We start from the raw sequence: 18,907 nt of genomic DNA, 5'->3' as shown, positions 1-18,907 counted from the left end.
TTAATTTTTGAAATTATAAAATGTTTCGTCTGAAGTAGCATTTGTTTAGAAAAATATATTAAGTTAAAGAAGAAAAAACCCTTTAGTTTAGGGGCTGGTAACACCTATATTATTAAAACAATTCAAGTCCAAACTGTAGTTTTAATTGCTTTTCACTTTTGTGCCTGCAGTAGAGGTGACACTACTCATGCCCTATTAATACTGGGACATAACTGTTAGAGTAAGTTTAGAAATAATAAAATAGTAGATAAGTTAGAAGTGTTTAATGGAAAAATCTCTAAAAGGATATTATCTAGGAGTTTCTTTGCTTCCTTCCCTGCAGTTATGTGTACAACAGAATGTTTTAGCAACGTTGTCCTTCCCTGAAATACCTGTCCTTACCAAAATGCCTTTCTCCTTCACTGTGTCCTGAAATCTTTTGCCTGATAGAATGGGTGTGGTGGAGTATCTTGCTTTGAGAGTCAAGTAAAAAAATGCTAGCTATGTTCTTAGCCCTTCTGTTCTAGTGGCCTTTAACTGGCTTTGGGCCAGGCAAGATTGTTGCTCATGCCTACTGTTGTCTGTTTCATTTTTATTTTTTATTATTTCCTCCTTGCTGTTGTTTCGCTGGCTGCTGTTCCTTTAGCAAATACCAGTGAGGAATGGAGAACTGGCCTTTAGAGCCCAGTGTTCAGAGACACTAAGGCTATCTTCATTCTCAGTATTTTGAGTGTCAACAGGGTAATGCATGGCTGTGACTGAATTAAGGAGTAATTCTAGTAACTGGCCAGTGTACTGGTTTGCAGTAAACTGGTGGAACGTTACATGTGGCTTTTTTTTTTCCATAAACAAAACAAAAGGTTTAATTCATGTTTTTTAATGCACAGGTAATGGAAAAGGAGGTGAATCTATTTATGGTGGCTATTTCAAAGGTAAGAGGGAATATATCTTTGCAGATTCCTTATTTAGTTCTGAGATAAACAAATCTTGATTCTGAAGCTATTTAATGCAGACAGGTATACTTATAGATCACTTTGCATGAAACTAATGTTGCATGAGAATCCTTTTTATATGCATGACTTTCAGATAATTTTTTTGGTAATACTTAACTTTAACTGACAATTAATTAAGGCTAACATTATTTGTTAAACATGACTTTCAGCATGGAGGTTAGGCAACTTTATTCATGAATAAACTCCTATCTTCCTGCCTAAAACTGTCAACATATTCTTTTGTTTATAGAGATTGTGGTCTTTTGCAAAATGAAAAGGTAAGAGACAAAAGCTCAGTAACACAAATTCAAACTCTGTTCCCTTGTACCCTCCCTAGTAAATATATAGACAACTGATATATCCGTTTGTAGATGGGTATCTGTTGCTTGGAGAAATGAAGAGTTCTGTGTCTGACCATTCTGAGAAAGAATACTGGCATAATTTCCATCTCTAAACAATTATTTCTTGTTTTGTTAATGTCCCTTTCCTCCCCTTCCCTATTTAAGGTTTGTATGCTTAGTGTTTGTTTCTAAAAGTGTTTTACTTTGTTTATATGCTACATAAGTGACTTTACTTGCAAATAATTTGTAAATAAATGTACATTTACCTCTTTTCAAAATCTGTTGTTGGAAGAAAAATGGTGAGTTTATAATATATTAAAGACATAAAATTCTTTATTGAGGAAAAAAAACCAACCCAAAGCAGCACAAACCAATGGGTAGTTAATGTGGTACTTAAGCATTAAAAAAACCACTACATGTATTTAGGTAACAGCCTCGGATTCTGTATGTTTTGCAAGTAGCTCTGCGTGGTGAAGTGCATGACATTAAGTTTGTCTTACAGAGACATAATTTGGTGTTGGAGTATTATAACCTTTAGTCAAAAGAAAGTCTTGAACAGATTCATTTCCTAAAATGTTACTAGGGTTAGTTTCTAAAGGGGGTGAGTGCTGAACGTACAGGACTGTGATATGTAATCTTGCAAGTAACAGCTTTGTACACTCAAATTACTATTTTTAGCTTTGAAAATGAGCTTCAGAAGATCTGGGTTTATATTATGCTGTGCAGCCAGAAGTCCTCTTTAATTCACTGAATGCAAAATGCATGCTGAGTTTAGTCTTAATTGATTTTATACTTAGGTTGGAGGAACAATGTGTTCTTTAGTTTCTCATTCAGGTATTTATTTTTTCTCCCTTGGACATTTTGAGACTTCTAGTTTGGAGTGGATAGGTGGCTATCTCATAATGATCCATACCGGGAAAATGGCTTGTTCTCCTGATCTTTTACCTGAGGTTCATGCTGTGTAAATAACGGTATCATGTATGTTCAGTCTTGTTTTAGGATTTCAGTCAATTTGCCAACAATGTTCTTATTCAGAAAACGCTGGATTTAAATCCAAGTCTATGAGAGTCTACTGTTTATTGAAGACACTACTGATGTTTTTTTGTTACAAATGTTTGCACTATATCTAAAGCTTTTTCTTTAAGAAAGAACATTTTCTGTCTCATAACTGCTTCTACTGTAACTTTGAGGGGCTTATTTAAACTTTATTTTTATTTTTCTCCAACTTGTTCATGTTTCTTCAGCAGCAGCAGAATTTCTCCTTGTAGCATCCATAAGTTACTAAGAAACTTGGCCTTATGTTCCTTGTCAGGGAAAATCTGACAAACATATTTTTTCTTCAAACAGATGAAAACTTTATTCTCAAACATGACAGAGCGTTCCTTTTGTCAATGGCAAACCGAGGGAAACATACCAATGGTTCCCAATTTTTCATGTGAGTAGATGTAATATGACAATTGAGCTTTTCTTAAACAGAGAAGCGCTATTCATGAGAAAGATGGTATTGCTAAATTATCTATAACAATGTTATTTGCCTTACTTTAACTAGGGTGAGTGGGTACCTGCAGTGTAAGCTATAATAGGAAACATTAGTTACCACAACTTGCTTGTGGTATTTATTTGGATTAGAAGCTGGTACTACATGGGTGTTCCTTGTTCATTGCTTTTTACCCTAAAAATGCAGCTTGGGTAGTAAGTTCTTATGCCCAGTAAGTAGATTCTTTGGTTTTTTATGTGCACCAACCAACTCTTAACAGATTATCTGCAAATTGCAATGTTGAGTATTGTACGCAAGAGGGAGTGAGATCTTGAGGTGGTTTGTATGGATTTGCACATGCTCATTAAAATATGATAGTTTATGATTTAGTTTGGGGGTATTGTTGTCTCTTCTTTTTTTGGGAGGAAGATGAGTAGGGTTTTATTTATTGTTTTGTGGGTGGTTTTGTTTGTTCTGGGTTTTTGTTAAATTCTGGAGTAATTGTTCCTGACATGCTTTTCTTCTGTGTTGCTACACAGTTCTGTTTACTTGTGCATATGCCAACTGTGTTGGTACCAACACTATATAAAATTATGTGCTCATAATCAGATTTTTCCTTCATTACCTTAAAAAAACAAAAAAATCCATTCCAGTATATAGCCATATTCTGTTAAATTGTAGAAAATACATGAGACTCTACCATCAGTATTCAGGTCTGATATGTCAGGGTCTTCTGGTTACAGTAGTTAGTTGTATTCTATATTCAGTATTAGTAGTTTTAAACTTACTGTATTTTTACATGATTTTTCCTCCTGTTAAATCCCTCATAAAAATTGCCTGTTAATAATTCTGTTAATGTTTAACAGCTGAAAGAGCTGAATTATAGCTTTTGGCTTTTGCTGAGAACAACTTTGGGAAATAATACTGGTGTTTCCAAAAGTAAATTTTAGTTTAGTTACTTAACTAGAAAAACCTATTTTTTCTTTGCCATCTTTCTTGGGGGATAAGAATGAATGGCGCTTCCCTGTCTTCAGTAAAGGAGTTATTGTCCTCAAGGATCATTCTTTTTTTTTTTCTTTGCTTGAAAAAGATCTTCAGTATGATATGGTGAAGTTCAGATAAGAGACATTTTTAGGTTTCTTCCTAATGAATGCGCTAAAAATGGAAAATAAATAGAAACCTAAGAGGAAGTCTTTCACAGTTACCACTGTTCTGACTTTCTGTAGAGACAAAATCGTGTCAAAAGCTTGTTTGCTGTCATCTTCAAAACAAATTTTAGATGTAGGGCTACCTTATAGTGAATCTGAGTGGATATGTATACACATTAATCTGGAAATGTGGCTTAATAAGCCCTCTGAAAAACATTGGTTCACTATTTACTGCTTGGTGACTTATCTCTTGGCTCTCTTGACATGATTTTCCATTTTTAAGCTTATCTGAACAATATACATAGAAACTTTATGATGTCACATCAGTCAAGAAGCTTTCATTTGAGGGCTCTAAAGTTTCTTTTCTCTCCTGCACTCGATTCAGAAGTCATCCTATTTCACTTATGCTCAGTACGCTCAGCTACTTACTCAAATAGATTTAATAGACATAAACACCTTGTCTCTCTCCACACACCAAAACAATCTAAGGTTTTCTAGGATGCTAAATTGTAATTTAGAGGGAACGATAAAATGAACAGTATTTAGGGGCACCTTTATTAAACACAGAATTATTTTGAATAATGGAGATTTAATGTATTGTAATCAGATTTAATGCAGATTTCTTCAATCCCCCCCCCCAATTCTCTATAAAGAGAAAGTGTTAGTTTAGTGGGAATTCAGGCAGAGTAAATTACTTGACCATAATTACCTCCATGTAAGCTAGACTCATCTCAGCTCCCTGTAGGAAATCTAAGGGCATTTTAGGGTCCTGGCATGTCCTACCTGGCTGTCAGCTGCTGGGAGAGAAAGCCATGTATGTTCTGTGAAGGTCTTTTGTCTTATTGGCCTGCCCCATGCAGATTTCTTGGATATCCTTACTTTGGATATTCACTATGAGGGTGGTGAGGCACTGGTACAGGTTGCCCAAAGAAGTTGTGGATGCGTCATCCCTGGCAGCATCAAGGCCAGGTTGGACAAGGCTTTGAGCAGCCTTGTCTAGTGGAAGGTGTCACTGCCCATGGCAGGGGGTTTGGAACTGGAAGAGCTTTATGTCCCCTTCCAGCACAAACCATCCTATGATTCTATGATGTTGTAATGTCTTAAGTAGCACCATCTTGCTCTAGACTGAGGCAAATGAATCAAGCCCAGGAGTGAACTTCCAGATAACCATTGAGGTTTACGTGGGCTGCTGTCAAGTCTTTAAAGCATCCTCTAATGCTCTAGACTTCTGCAATCCTCTTGTCTGGGGCTTTTTTCGTTTTATTGCATGCAGGCATCTAATGCTGTTTGAGACACCTTTAGAAACTCTGAGTCAGAGAGTGTGAATATTGATGTAGTAGGTGCTACTACACTACAAGACCCCCTGCACTCCTGGAGTCGTAGCTGAAGCCAGGCACAATAAGTAGGGCAGCTCAGGATTTCTGTATGTCAGCGACTGAGTGTTCTCCCCAGATCTGACCAACAGCTGAGATGCCTACCAGCTTATGGATGCCTTTACTGTATTCAGGTTTATGCATTTAAGCTGAACCCCACCATTAGCCTCCAGTACTGCAGCTGATCCCAGGAATGATCTGTACAATTACAGAATATGTGCAGAAGGCTCTGAGGCCACTTACAACAGCATGTATGTGTGTGTACAGTCAGCTGCAAAATCAGGCTCACATTTGATAACTCAGTTTACAACTAGGCAAGGCTGGATAGTTCAACAATCTGTCTTTTTGTACAAGTTTTTTTAATAGTGCAGCCCTTGGTTTCAGCTTTGTAATGTGGAAAGCTTGGATTTTAAGATTCAAAGTAGGAAACAAGTACTGAAGATTTTATATAGGCAGTTTCTGTCTTAACTCTAAAATGCAATATAATAAAGCAGTTAGTCTTGCTTGATGACATTTGTTGAGTTACTGCAGGGAATATATTGTGCACCTAGACAGCTTTACTTTAATTAGATGTTTGCTTCCTTTAGTGATATATTTCAAACTGAAATTAGAATGTAGAACATGCTTCTTGTACTCAAAAGAATGCTCAGTTATTCAAGTAGTTTATCATTAGGAAAAATGTTCTTCAAATGTATAACCTGAAAATTGTGTGAAAGGCAGTATTCAGTGGCAGACTTTAGATTTTTTTTAAATTTATTTTTTTGTAGTTTGGACATGTTTCATTTTACTGGTTAGATATTTCTTTATCCCTCTGCATTTTTTTCATAGGTAACTTCAGGAATGAGAACTCTTTTCCTCTTGTACACATCTAATGTGGCAGATAAGGAATGCAAATAAGTTATTTTTACCTATTTGTCCACATAGGGCTAAAATAGTAGCAAGAATTATGACCGGAACAGGTTTGCTTAATCATCAGAAGTGCTTTCCCTGCTTACCACAGGAAAATGTCGTTTGGAATAACTAGTCTTTAGAGAAAGGATTTGGACAGCAAGTATTTCTTTGGCAGGCTGCACTAACAAGTTGGTCACAAGACAGCTGTGCAGTGACTAAAACTTGTTAAAAAGTTGAGCTACAGTGGTCAGTTTACTTGAAATAGAAGCTCCAGACTAATCTTAAGTAAATAAGCATCTGCCTAGTCCTAAAGTATCATCAACTTTCTTTGGTTCATCAAGAATTTCTCTGGCATGAATGAGCTTGAAGCATTTATAAGCAAAAATAGAGAACTGGGCATGGGAATAGACTGTGTTAAGTATTATCAGAGAGCTCCGGTGAGGCCAGTATGAAAAGAATGAACATAAGGTAGAAACCGGCAAAGTGCAAAAGCAGAATAAGGAGTCAGAAGTGTGTGTATATATATATATATAATATCCCAAGTGTTGTGTGTAACGTTTGTTCACAAATTTTTCCCACTTACAGTTTTTGTCCTTACCTGAGTAGGAGTAATAATTGTCTTGAAAGGGGAATGTTGAGCTAAGGAAGGATTATGGTTGTCATGCGCATTTACTTTAAATAGGCCAAGTTTATTCACACATGTGATTAAGAAACATTTCCTAGTCTGAAGAAATGCATTTTGTTGACATCCAGTGTGATACAGAGATATCCCTTTGTGCTATTTAGACTTGTGAAATATTGGAACTTCAGTTTTTCTTTACCCAAAGGGATTTGTTGAAACATTTAATTGCTTCTTGTGTTGAAGGTAGTTGTAAGGTACCAGGTTATAGCTATTTGTATTTTCAGATTGGGACACTATTTAATGTGATTCTTTTCTGTGAATAACTCCTTTTAGAATCACCAGTTATTTAGCAAGTATTTTAACCACCACCAGAGTGTGCTCATCTTCTTTTAATTGTCCTGTTTCCATGTCGATACTCGGATACAGAATTTCTGGGATGGGTTTGAGGTTGACAGGAACCACTCGAGAATCATCTTCCTTTTTTCATGTACTCCAATATCTGTTTTAAACTGCTGCTGAAAATGGAAGTAGTAGTAGCTGCTGGGGGAGTGCATCTAGAGCATTGCACAAATACAGCCACTGTCTTTAGGTCCCTGAGTTAAAGTCAGGGAGGAATAGTTGGGCTGCTCTTGGATGTTCCAGCTTGATGAGCTTAATGGTATCTTTTTAAAGCAACTCCATCATGCATGTGGCCATAACCAGCTTGCTAGTAGGGAAAGTTGCACACAAAATAAGTGTGAAAATGAGTGTATGAAGTGCTATAAAATTAATGAGATTCCTGATCCTAGAGATGCTTGCATGGGCTTAACTTTGCTTCTGTGGTCATACACAATCTGTCAAGCTACACTTAACCAGATAAAGAGAAATGTCTGTGCAGAATTAAGCATAAAGAAAACAACAGAAGGAAAAGAAAAAAGTAACTTACCTCTTTGTTGTCCCTGGGAAGGTCTGTCGTAATTAATTTATTGCTTTGTGATTTAGCCACATAGTCCTTATTACAACTTAAAAGAGCAGTCCTAGGTTGTGTTTATCAGCTGAAATGCTTGGAGTTCTTGCCTCTGTGTTATAAAGCTATTTAAAACTTGAGGCCGTTTTGCTGTTTCTGGTAGATTTATTTTATTTCCATATTGAGGGTGTTGTTGGTTTAATGTGGGTCAAGCTCTGCTTTCTTGCTCAAAACTAAATAACTTTTTTGTGTTAAAAATGTTTTCAGTGTGCGGTGCCATGCCTAGTTAATAAATTCCAACAAACTAACCACTTTGATCTGCTAAATGAAGGATAAAATACATTTTGAGGATTCTTCTCTTTTGATTTTACAAATGATTTCTCAGTGTTACCAGCTTGTCAAAAGTGGTTCATTGGTCAGTCTTTGGTGTCTCAAAACAGGTATTTTTGTAATCAACAATTTGGATTTTTTTACTGTGAATGAAATAGCTCTTGAGCTAATTCTTGAGCATTTGACAGTGATATAAAAATCTAAACTTTTTGAATGGAAAGGGTTGACATTGCAGTATCTTTGAGCAAAAAATGGTACATGTGCACCGTTCACACAAGCAAGTCCCATTGGCTTGATCAAAAATTTATGTGAAAGCACAGCCCACATAGAAGTATTCACAGGATGCTTTTATGTGCAATAAGTAACAAAACATAATCTCTATGCTTGAATATGCAGCAATATAATTAAAAACTAATAGTTTATGAGGGAAGCAGTATGGATAAGCTCAACTGATAATGCATTTTTAAAACATTGCTGCTGTTCAGAATTATACCAGAACAAAAGTATGGTAGTAGCTGGTGCATATTCTATGATTCTGTGGTATTTTTGTCTGCTGATGTCTGCCATGTCCTATAATTCTGAACACAAGCAATGAACCTATTTTAGAGAAACCACCCATTTTTCTTAGCTCTAAAAATGCTTCATGATGCAAGGAAGTTGTCAGCTAATTATGAAATGTATGAAGTTGTAAACTTGCTGACTTTACACATTTCACTTGTAAATCAAAACACTTATGCTATGGTGTGCTATCCTTTGAAGCATATATTTAGGACTGCATTCTGGAGAGCATTTGGACACCTATGTAACTGCAAGCACATGAATAAACCCATTGAAATCAGTTATTCATATGCTTAAGGTTGTGCATGTGTTCTAACCCTTTTGTTGGATTGAGACTTAGAGGGGAGTGGGAGGATTCTCTTTTCTAACTGTTTATCTTTGTAATAGTGTATGCAAGCAGGTTATGTCTACAGGTTTCTTTTTGGTTTTAAGGAGAACTTACTGTAGTTTTAAAAGTACTTTGTATTCTAAAGAAAATTTAGAGCCCTCTTTTAGGCATCCTTGTTCTGCATACAACTTGATTAATATTAATTGTAAACTTGTATTTAATAAAACATAGACTCAGTTTTGTCTGAAAATGTATTACAATTTATTTCTGCCATTTTTGTGTAAAATTTACAGAAACAGTGTTACATCGTGCGCTCCAAAGGTAATGTCTCATTCCTCTAAGGCTGTGTCCTTTCCTTTTCTTCTTTCTGTTTTTATCTTTCTTGTTTTCTTCTGATCATATTGTTATGTGCATTGAATCCTTTGTTAGGAATGAGGTTCTTGGGGGGTGGGTGATAACTTGCTGTTATCAAAAAGATGCTTTTCTCTTCATCAGTATCTTAAGCTAATTTTCTTTAAACTTGAGTGAAGAAAGGTATTTGTTCTGTAAATAACATGGATAACAGTATAAGGCAGATTTTGAGTGTTTTAACTTATGAAAGTTCTGTATAGAAATGTTCTATTGAAATATTATTTTGGGGGAGGAACTCATTGTGTCTCTAGGTTTCTATAGTGCAAAGGCAGTAAGTAGGTTTTCTCCTGATTGTTTTGAAGCCAAAGTAAATGTTCAAGAGTCAAAAGGCAGAACATATGTAGACAACTTTGAAGCGGTCATTTAAAGTGCATGTTTGCAAAATAAATGTCATGTTAAAACCTGCACATTTAAATGAGAAAACTTTCAAAAGCAGAGCGAGGCGTTGGGTTTCTTCTTCCTGTAGGAAGTCTGTTAAACTCGCCTAACTCCTCGTCATGCATCTGAAGTTTTCTTTTGGGATAATTCTCTTCCTTGTGTTCTCAGTTCATATACAAGTAAATGAGAGAAATTCAATAAACTTATGAAATTGTGAGTGCAATGGAAGAAACCTTTACATGAGCTTTAATGGGCCAACTATCCGTTTCTTTGCTATCAAGGACTAGTCTAAGCAAAGTAAATGATCAGGTAATTTGCTCAAGGTCTTCAAGTGCTGCTTTGGCATGGCAGGAGCACAGTACTACAGCCTCCACATCAAGTGTGTTTGAACCTACTGCTGTTTCTAGCTAATTCTAAGTACTCAGTCTTGTTTATTATTGGTTTCAATGAAGTAACCCACTTCTATTGTTTCACTACTTTAAATCAGCCTTATAATTAAGCCCGCTTAAACTGTTTGCTTAGCAGCAGGTTGTTAATGCAGTTAACTCTTGCTTAAAGAACCTCTAAAGCTGTTAACATTTTTTTTATTTGTAGCAGTATTAGCAAGGGAAAACCAAAGAACAACCCCAACTACTGCAAAATTAAACATTGTCTTGATAGCTATTATTTCCCCATGTAAACCCGAAGTTTTCTATATTATTCAGTATTACAGAAGGGGAAGGTCTGGTTGGCATTTGGAGCTTAAAAAAAATATATATAAAAAAAATCAAGAGTGTAAACACTCCTGATTCACAGTTCCATCTTTTGGCATGTGTTCAGCACTGCAGTATTTTGTGACTGGATAGTTCAAAACTTGAGGGAAGATATGTGCTTTAAAAGTAGGATTTTATTCTAGCAGTGAAAAACTGACTTCATTGTACCAAATCTGTGCTACTGTAGATTTAGAAAAAGTATCTGTGATGGGTTATATATTTTGAGAGGTGAGTTCAGTGGAAGAAGGCTGGAAAGGCAAAATAGTGCCTGCGGAAGAGAGAGGACGGATGTGTTCAAATGTCAAAATAGCTTTGGATGCAAATTAGTTTGCTTTTGTTTTTCTTAATGCTTGATGTTCTTTATAGATTTTGTCTGCATAGCAAGGTTCCCTGTGCAGCCTTAATGCAGGCTTACTAGCAAAAGTAATTTCCTTTCCTTTTTGGAAAAGGATCTAGAGAAATACTAGGTCATAGCATTACGATGAAAAGGGTGAATCTTAATGTATATGTACAGCCTTGAATATTCCAATTTGAAGTCAACTCAGAAATCTGGCATAACTCCAAAGGCCTGTTTCTAGGTTAGTGTATAAAATGGAAGGTGGTTCATTCAGGCTACAAATGACTGAAGGTGGGAAGCTGAAAAATAGGGAGGAAATCTGCACTTACCACAGTAGTAAACTGTAGGGCAGCACATAATGTCTGCTTGCATTATGCTGCTGTTGCTTTTGGGAAGCCTGTGAGCTGATGAAGTGCTGATGATTAAAGTGTTGCTTTGCATTCTGGGTCAGGATGCCAATCAGGGAAGTGGAAAGTAAGAAAGAAGTGGGAGGGGGGAGCAAAGTATCTGTCACATGTGATAACTCTCTTTTTAAATAAACTGACTTTATAGTGACCTGATAATGTAAGAACCTAACAGTCTTGGAAACATTTTAAATTTCATTAGTTACCCAGTATTTAATGCCAAATTGCATCTTCTCTGTGACTAAAAAAGTTAGTGAGTTATATTTTAATGTGTATTTAAAGACTGTTATTTCAAAATTGTTTATTGCATGCATTAAAATGATACTTGGTACATCTTTCAAGTGTGCATAGTTAGCTAAGCTTCAAATAAATTTCATGTAAAAGTTTAAAAAGCCTGTATGTATAATCTATAAAATATTTTTAATTCTGTGTGTGTAACTGGATTTTTTCACTATTTTTTTGTCTTACCTTCACTTCTTTTTTTTTTTTCCCTGTTCCGTTCTCCTCTTTTACTTCATCTGAATCCCTGATTATTTTTTTTATTATTTATTTTTTTTTCCATCTTGCCATCTTGCTGTTTGTCAAACAGAACAACAAAACCTGCTCCTCATCTTGATGGGTAAGAATCCTTTATAGTTCCTCCAGTGATGTCTAAAATTTGAAGGTTGTAAGTCTTCACATGTTATATTTAAAGTAGACAACAATGGGGAAACAAATTCTTAATTCTCTGGAAGACTACACAATAGAAGAAGAAGGGAAAAAAAAGTTTTCAGTTCTATAAAAATTTCAAGTTGCAACTTAATTCCTAAAGCTGGTCAAAAACTTAGAAGGGCTTAAACCCTAATAGTAATTTTTTTTTTAAAAACTGGTTGCTGCCCTCAATCCATAAATCAGTGAGTTGAAATGTCAATGTATTTGGACAGAACTCTCTTTTGTGGTGTGGTTTTATCCCCAGAATAGATTAATTCCTTGGAGTATAAGTTACGGACAAACAGAAGAAGGAGAGAGAAATGTGGGAGATGTTGGACAGAAATGGGGATTCCTTAGTTATAACTGTCCCTGCAGTGCCAGTGGGAATTTGTGTGCTGAGTTTGTATAGCCCTATAAATGCTTCTTTTCTGGGGAAGACTGCAGTTCTTTGTCATCTTTATATATGAATTCATGATCTCTATTGCATGAAACTGCAAAAGTAGAAGGATATGTTAGAAAATTTGATCTATTTACCTATGTAAAAGGGTGGAATGACACCAAATTTTTCTCTCATTGAACCAGAGTGGACCCTTTTTTCATGTTGCAGTAAAATCTTAGCATTGTTGTAAATGTGAAACTTGAAAACAAGATGTTTATTACTCCAGTGCATTTTTAAAGAGCTTAATGTTTATAGTTCAGAGTGACTTCTTAAATCTGAAATTCATTATGAAATACTTACAGCAATATATAAATGTACTTTCCAAATATTTTATTTCTGCAGTGTACATGTTGTCTTTGGACTGGTTATTTCTGGGTTTGAGGTAATAGAACAAATAGAAAATCTGAAAACCGATACTGCAAGTAGGCCCTATGCAGATGTGCGAGTTATTGACTGTGGGGTTCTTGTTACAAAATCAGCAAAAGATGGTAAGCATACATACATCTGAAGTTAATTGAATGTTGATATTGTTTCCATAGAATTATAGATTTGTTTAGCTTGGAGAAGACCTTTATGATCATTGAGCCCAAACGTAAGGGTTCAGAGAACGTGAAAATTTTGCCAACATCAAAAAATCATTATGGTGAATCTCTAGAATCTTAAGTCTTACAAGCCTTTAAAACTTAAAAAACCTGGCATAGATGAGGAAGGCATAGCAAGGGAGAAGGTTTTTCTGACCTAAACCTTTGTGTTTTGGAAAATCTATCCCCGCTTCCTGTTCTTAATGTTTGAGGTTAATGTGACTTACGAAAAAAATAATTACCATTTTATTTTCTGAGTTTGAAAGATAGAGGTTCAAAATGCAGTTTTCTTGGAGCTGAATTTTGTGCAGTTTCCAGAGTTTGAATCGTAAGATCCTGTAATGCCAATATGCAGTATACGTAGTCAACATAATTTCATGAGAATTCTTAGGGAATAAATAATTTTAAATGTGTGTTTGGACAATTGCTATAATGTCGCAGAGTGTTAAAAGTTCGTGTTTTCCCCTTCATTTTTTGCCTTCCTTGAGGATAATGTGGTTATTTATGTCCTTTAATGAAAGTCAGGAGGATAGAGTAAGAAAGTATCACATGCATTGCTTTCTAAAAATTATTTTTTTTACTATAGATGGTCTTTTCTTATCTGTGTATTCTAACCTAAAGGTGTGAATTCAGTATTACAACTTAAAATACCTTTTTTCAAAAGAGAAAAGGGGGGAACCCTCCTTCTTAAAACTATTTTCTTTGCATTAGCTTGGCACATGGTAATGTTGAACTTCATTTATAAGCTTACTGTGTATTGATGTAAAAATGTTTTGGCTTTACAGTGATATGTCATCTTATATGGTGGAATTCATGCATGGAAGTTCTTACAGCTTACTCCATAGGAACTATCTTTGCTGGAAAATATTTGTATCTTTTAGTGGTATGGGTTTAGATTAGACAGAAATCCTTTTTTATTATTGTATTTTAACCCATTGTGAAAAAAGTTCACAGAGCTCTTCTGAAACAGTATGTCTGTGTATTTATGTATATATAAAATGATATATTTTGTGCTGTATGTGTATACACTACACACACATGGACATGTGCACACTGTAAATTTAAAATCTGTTTTAAGCTTTGGAGAAGAAGAAGAAAGTATGTTCGGAGTCAGAAGCTTCAGACTCCTCCAGTGCATCAAGCTCTTCAGAAAGTTCATCTGAAAGTGAAGCTGAAAGTGAAAGAAGCAGAAGAAGAAAGCGTAAAAGAAGAGCTAAAACCAAACAATCAAGAAAACGAAGAAAGGAAGAGAGGAAGAAAGAGGATCCAAAGTGCAGGCGAACCTCAAACCAAAGATGGTGGGTGACTAATCTCTTTAATTTAAGAATTTCAGAGAAATGTGAAAAATTCTACTTTGTTTTCATGAAGTACTGAAGCAATTAATATGAAAAATATTTATGTTTTATTTAAGTTTGGGATTTGATGCTTGATCTTTATTAAAAAACACCAGCCAAAAAAACCCCTGAAGCTAAGCTTGTTGAGTAGATTTTTCTGTGGAAGAGTTTAAGATCTTTATAGATTGAAGCTAGAGTGATTTTGACATGAGTAAATCTCAGCATGTTAAAAGTATTTGGGACTCAGTATACCTGTGTTAAAGTGAAAGATTAGTTAGGTAATAGATTTTTTGGTATATATTTGATTAGATTTTTAAATATTTCATGACAAATGGCAAATTCAAAGCAAAATTATTTGCTGTAAAGCAAGACCTGAACATTCCTTCCAGTAACAGTGTATCCTTCCTTTTTAGCTTAAAATAGGTTGTGAATGAAGCATGTTTTGATTGTTAAGCCATCTTAAAGCTTGATGCACCACATGGGCTTTTTTTTGGAATTTGCTTTGAAAAGAGGTGTTTATCAGTTGTCAGTTAATTTTGATTTATCAACTTGTTTTTTTCCCATAGCAGCCTTTCTGACAAGAGTGATATAACAGAAAAAGCAGTTGATGTTAGCACGAAGAGAGACAAACCAGTGGTACGTCCAGAAGAAATTCCCCCAGTGCCTGAAAATAGATTTTTGCTGAGAAGAGATGTGCCCGTTGTCAATATAGAACCTGAACCGTAAGGAACATTGAGCTTTTTTTATGATTTTTTTTGGGTGGAAACTAGGCAAAAAATTTTCATGTTACCATTCTAGTAACTAGCGCTGATAGCAAACAATGGCTCTAGTGTCTAAATGAGGTAATTTGTCTTTTTTGCAGTTTTGTTTGTTTTGCACCTCTACTAAATTGCAGTTTGATTCTTTTACTGTCAAATTTCTTTGTGTTTGGACTCAAATGAACTAATAAGTTACAGTGTGAGATACCTCTTCAGATCAGCAGTATGTTACATTGCCAGACATTTCTTAAAATCAGCTTGGAGATTTGTTTTTTTTTTATTGATTCATTTCAGTTAATGGTGTAGTCTCCTGTACCTCTTTTCTTGAAACATTATTTATGTTTTCAAAGCCTTAGTAACTGCTTCTCTGCAGGACATTACACAAACTATAAAAAGGAGTGCTGAGTGACCTCTTATTAGGAAAGAAGCAAGGCTTTGGAAGCTGTGAACTATCATGATTGCCATTTTCTGAGTTAAGACATGATTGTGTAACTGCAAAGACCCTGAAACTCTTCTGTCCATGTTGTCTTCATGATTTGTGCACCAAACGCAGTTAACCTCTTTAAAAAAGCCATTTACCACTTTAATAGTGCTTTGCAAGTTCACTGTTAGCATTTATTTACAGGTGAAGAGGTCATATAGGCTACAGATTTGATTGAAAATAAGTATATCTTGATTTGACTTTCATTGCAGAACTGTTCGTGTCTTGCTTAATTTCCTGCAGAATTCACTGTATTCTTAGGTCTGCCATCTTACAATAAATAAGATTAATATTTTGCATTATTAACTTAAAATTAATTAAAGTTAATTTTTGTTGTGTTTTTTTCCATGTAAGCTCATATTTTATTAATTTATGTAGGAAGCTTCTTGATACTACACCAGTTCTGGCTGACCCGAAACCCTCAGTCTCTAAATCTGGACGAAAAATTAAAGGAAGAGGCACAATAGTATGTGGCAATTTTTTCTTAGTCTTGTTTTTTGGGGGGTGTTTGGGTTTTTTTTTTTCCTCCATCCAGAGTATCTTCTCTGACCTTCAGCTTTGAATTTCATTTAAGGCTTTGTGTGACACTTTAACTGTTGTTAATATGTAGATTCCAGCTTAGGTTGAAATATTGTAGTCTGATAGTTCATTTTATAACACTTTTATTCCATCCTTCATGTTACTGTCTTTTTATAAGAAGATTGTTTGGGAAAACAAATGCTTACTCCTCAGCTATGAGAAGTCTTCAGACAATTTTTTTTAATTATTATTTTTGTTGAAGATAGAAAGTAATACAGCCAGACATCCCACATGATCCACAAGATCTAAAGTGACAAGAGCTTTTACTCTGCTCACTGGATTTCTTGCTCTTTCTGTTCAGCATTGGGACTGTAACATGTAACAGTAGACAAAGCAGGTCTTTAGCGTCCTGAGTGTATGCAGTCCTTTGTGATGTATATTGCTTGTCCTCCTGAGTTTCGGTGTTTTCATCATCTGATGCCTGTACATAGCATTGCTGAGAAACAGCAGGTTTGTTGGCAACTTTGGCAGAATTGCTTACATTGTTTGTTCTACTTCTTGACATTTTGTCAACCTTTTTTTTCTTTTTTTTGAGTCACTTAATATAGTTTTATGTAGAGGGCTGGAGCACTTTTGCTATGAAGGCAGGCTGAGACAGCTGGGCTTGTTCAGCGCAAAGAGAAAGCTCCAGGGAGACCTTAGAACAGCTTCACAATACCTAAAATAAGGCCAACAAAAAAGCTAGAGAGGGGCTTTTGACAAGGGTAGGTAATATTAGGACAAGGGGGAATGGCTTTAAACTGACAGAGGGGAGATTTAGGTGAGATCTAAGGAAGAAGTTCTTCCCTGTGAGAGTGGTGAGGCCCTGGCACAGGTTGCCCAGAGAAGCTGTGGCTGCCCCATCCCTGGCAGTGTTCAAGGCCAGGTTAGACAGGGTTTGAGCAACCTGGTCTAGCGGAAGGTGTCCCTGCCCATAGCAGAGGGGTTGGAACTGGATGAGCTTTGGGGTCCTAAGCCACTGTAAGTTTCTATGGTAGCTTGACAGATTTCATCAGCTGTCCTCGCTGAGATCATGTCTATGTCATTTCATAGATGGCTCTGCATGGGCAAGAAGTTACTTTGTTGCAGTGCTGATAGCAAAGCCTTTTTACAGACTTGCAGACTCTGTCCTTCTTTTTCCCTACCTTCCTTTCTGAAGACTGCCCCTGTTCTGCAAATCTTACTTCCACTTCGGATCCTTGGTATCATGAAGGGTTTTGCTTTTTCCTTAGTTCTGTTCTACTCAAGCAAAACTTTTCTTGTCTGTTCTCTAATAAACCACAATATGGGACTCAAAACACTGCACAACTGTGCTCATCTTTTTCAGTCAGTAAAAGAGCAAAAAAATAAGAAAAGCTTTTGTAATTGTGCATTTGATTTTGGTGTATTTCAAATTATAGCATACCATGACTGAGCATACTCTTCCCTTTTTCAATGTTTTCCTTGATCAATTTTCCAAGCAGCATGTGGGTAACCATAAATCAAACCAAGATCTGACCATGACAATTGGAAGTCCAAAAAAAAAAAGAACAGCAACAAAAAACACCCAAAATATAGTATAGTGTAGTTGAAGACACTTTTTCTTACAATAATCTTAACTGAGGCTTCTCTGAGCATTATTTTCTTATGGGGTAGCCACTGAATTCGAGAAGTACTTTTCTCTTGATCCCTATGGTGCAATTATTTTAAGCCACAAAATTAATCGCTTGGCTGTAGCATGGACCAAGGTGTTGTAGCGTTTGAGCCTCACCTGAGAACCAACCCTCATATGCCAGCCATGACATGAAATCTTTCCTTTGTATTTGGTCTTAGTGATATCCACGAAAGGAAGCTTTTTAAATTGAGTGGTTTAAAATACGTCAATAAAGACTTTCAGAATACTTGTTTAAAGTTGAGTGGAATTGGCTTTTGCCAGGTATTTGTATGTCTGTCTTGTTTTTTGTTTTTTGTTACCTTCTTGGCAAAATCAAGAAAGAAAATCAGTCATAACAAATAATTCAGGGATAGTATTTAGTTGGAGAAGCAAATTTTCCTCCTGTCTCTAATAGACTGATTAGCAAAGTTTGTACCCAGGGTGAACTTGTCTGATGTTTTTCAAAATACTCTTGTTTTCAGATTTGAATTTTCTGGAGTTCTGTAAGACTCCTGAGTGTGAGAGAATTAGGAAGGCACATGACACTTTTGCCACCTATTGCATGCCATATATGTGTAAGAGGGTCTTTTTTTAAGTAGTCATTTCTTCAGCTCAAAGGGTAGAGAACTTCCAAATCTTCATGGCAGGTTATCTTTTATATAAACAGGATATCTTGACAACTTCTGCCCGTAATCAACTGAATAAAACAATCCACACATCTTTCTGTATTTATTCTGGGGGGTAATATTTTTTCCCTACATATTGCTTTCTTTTATAAGTGGCTTAAAATAATTGACTGAATTCCAGATGTTTTCTTTATTGAGTCAAGGAGCATTTAATTTCCTCACAGAATTTACTTAAGTGTGTATCCAGCTGGGTAATGGAAAATAATGAGTTAGCAACGTTTGAGTTCTTTCTCTGCTGCACAAGTAGTTCTTATTGCCTCCTTAAGTGCTGTGTTTAAGTGTAATGTTTTAAGCATGATACTTCATTGCACTTCTGTGGAAGATGTCTTTTTGTTTGTTTGTTTTTGGAAGGTGTCTTACACTGGATTCCCATTTCTGAAGGAGTGAACAGCATTAACTTTTGAAATAGGGCTTGTCTTTTCTCAGACAAGCAGTTAAGAGCCTGCTACCTGAAGTGAAACATCTGTGCTTTAGTATCCT

General features: G+C 35.7%; 1 protein-coding gene across 2 annotated transcripts in view; it reads left to right on the top strand.

Annotated features, from left to right (window-relative positions):
• Positions 1 to 18,907, top strand: part of NKTR (natural killer cell triggering receptor) — a 41,709-nt gene that overhangs the window by 12,840 nt on the left and 9,962 nt on the right. Inside the window, exons 4-10 of one of the 2 annotated variants that reach the window (XM_031049819.2) lie at positions 867 to 911; positions 2,660 to 2,747; positions 11,857 to 11,886; positions 12,739 to 12,884; positions 14,056 to 14,275; positions 14,881 to 15,033; positions 15,929 to 16,016. In XM_031049819.2, the coding sequence (XP_030905679.2) occupies positions 867 to 911; positions 2,660 to 2,747; positions 11,857 to 11,886; positions 12,739 to 12,884; positions 14,056 to 14,275; positions 14,881 to 15,033; positions 15,929 to 16,016 (770 nt within the window). Of the gene's footprint in view, positions 1 to 866; positions 912 to 2,659; positions 2,748 to 11,856; positions 11,887 to 12,738; positions 12,885 to 14,055; positions 14,276 to 14,877; positions 15,034 to 15,928; positions 16,017 to 18,907 lie in introns of both variants that reach the window. The other variant, XM_031049818.2, reaches the window with a different exon arrangement.

The sequence above is a fragment of the Melopsittacus undulatus genome, chromosome 1 (genome assembly GCF_012275295.1).
Source record: "Melopsittacus undulatus isolate bMelUnd1 chromosome 1, bMelUnd1.mat.Z, whole genome shotgun sequence".
NCBI classification, from domain to species: domain Eukaryota; kingdom Metazoa; phylum Chordata; class Aves; order Psittaciformes; family Psittaculidae; genus Melopsittacus; species Melopsittacus undulatus.
This window is presented reverse-complemented; position numbering and strand designations above follow the sequence as displayed.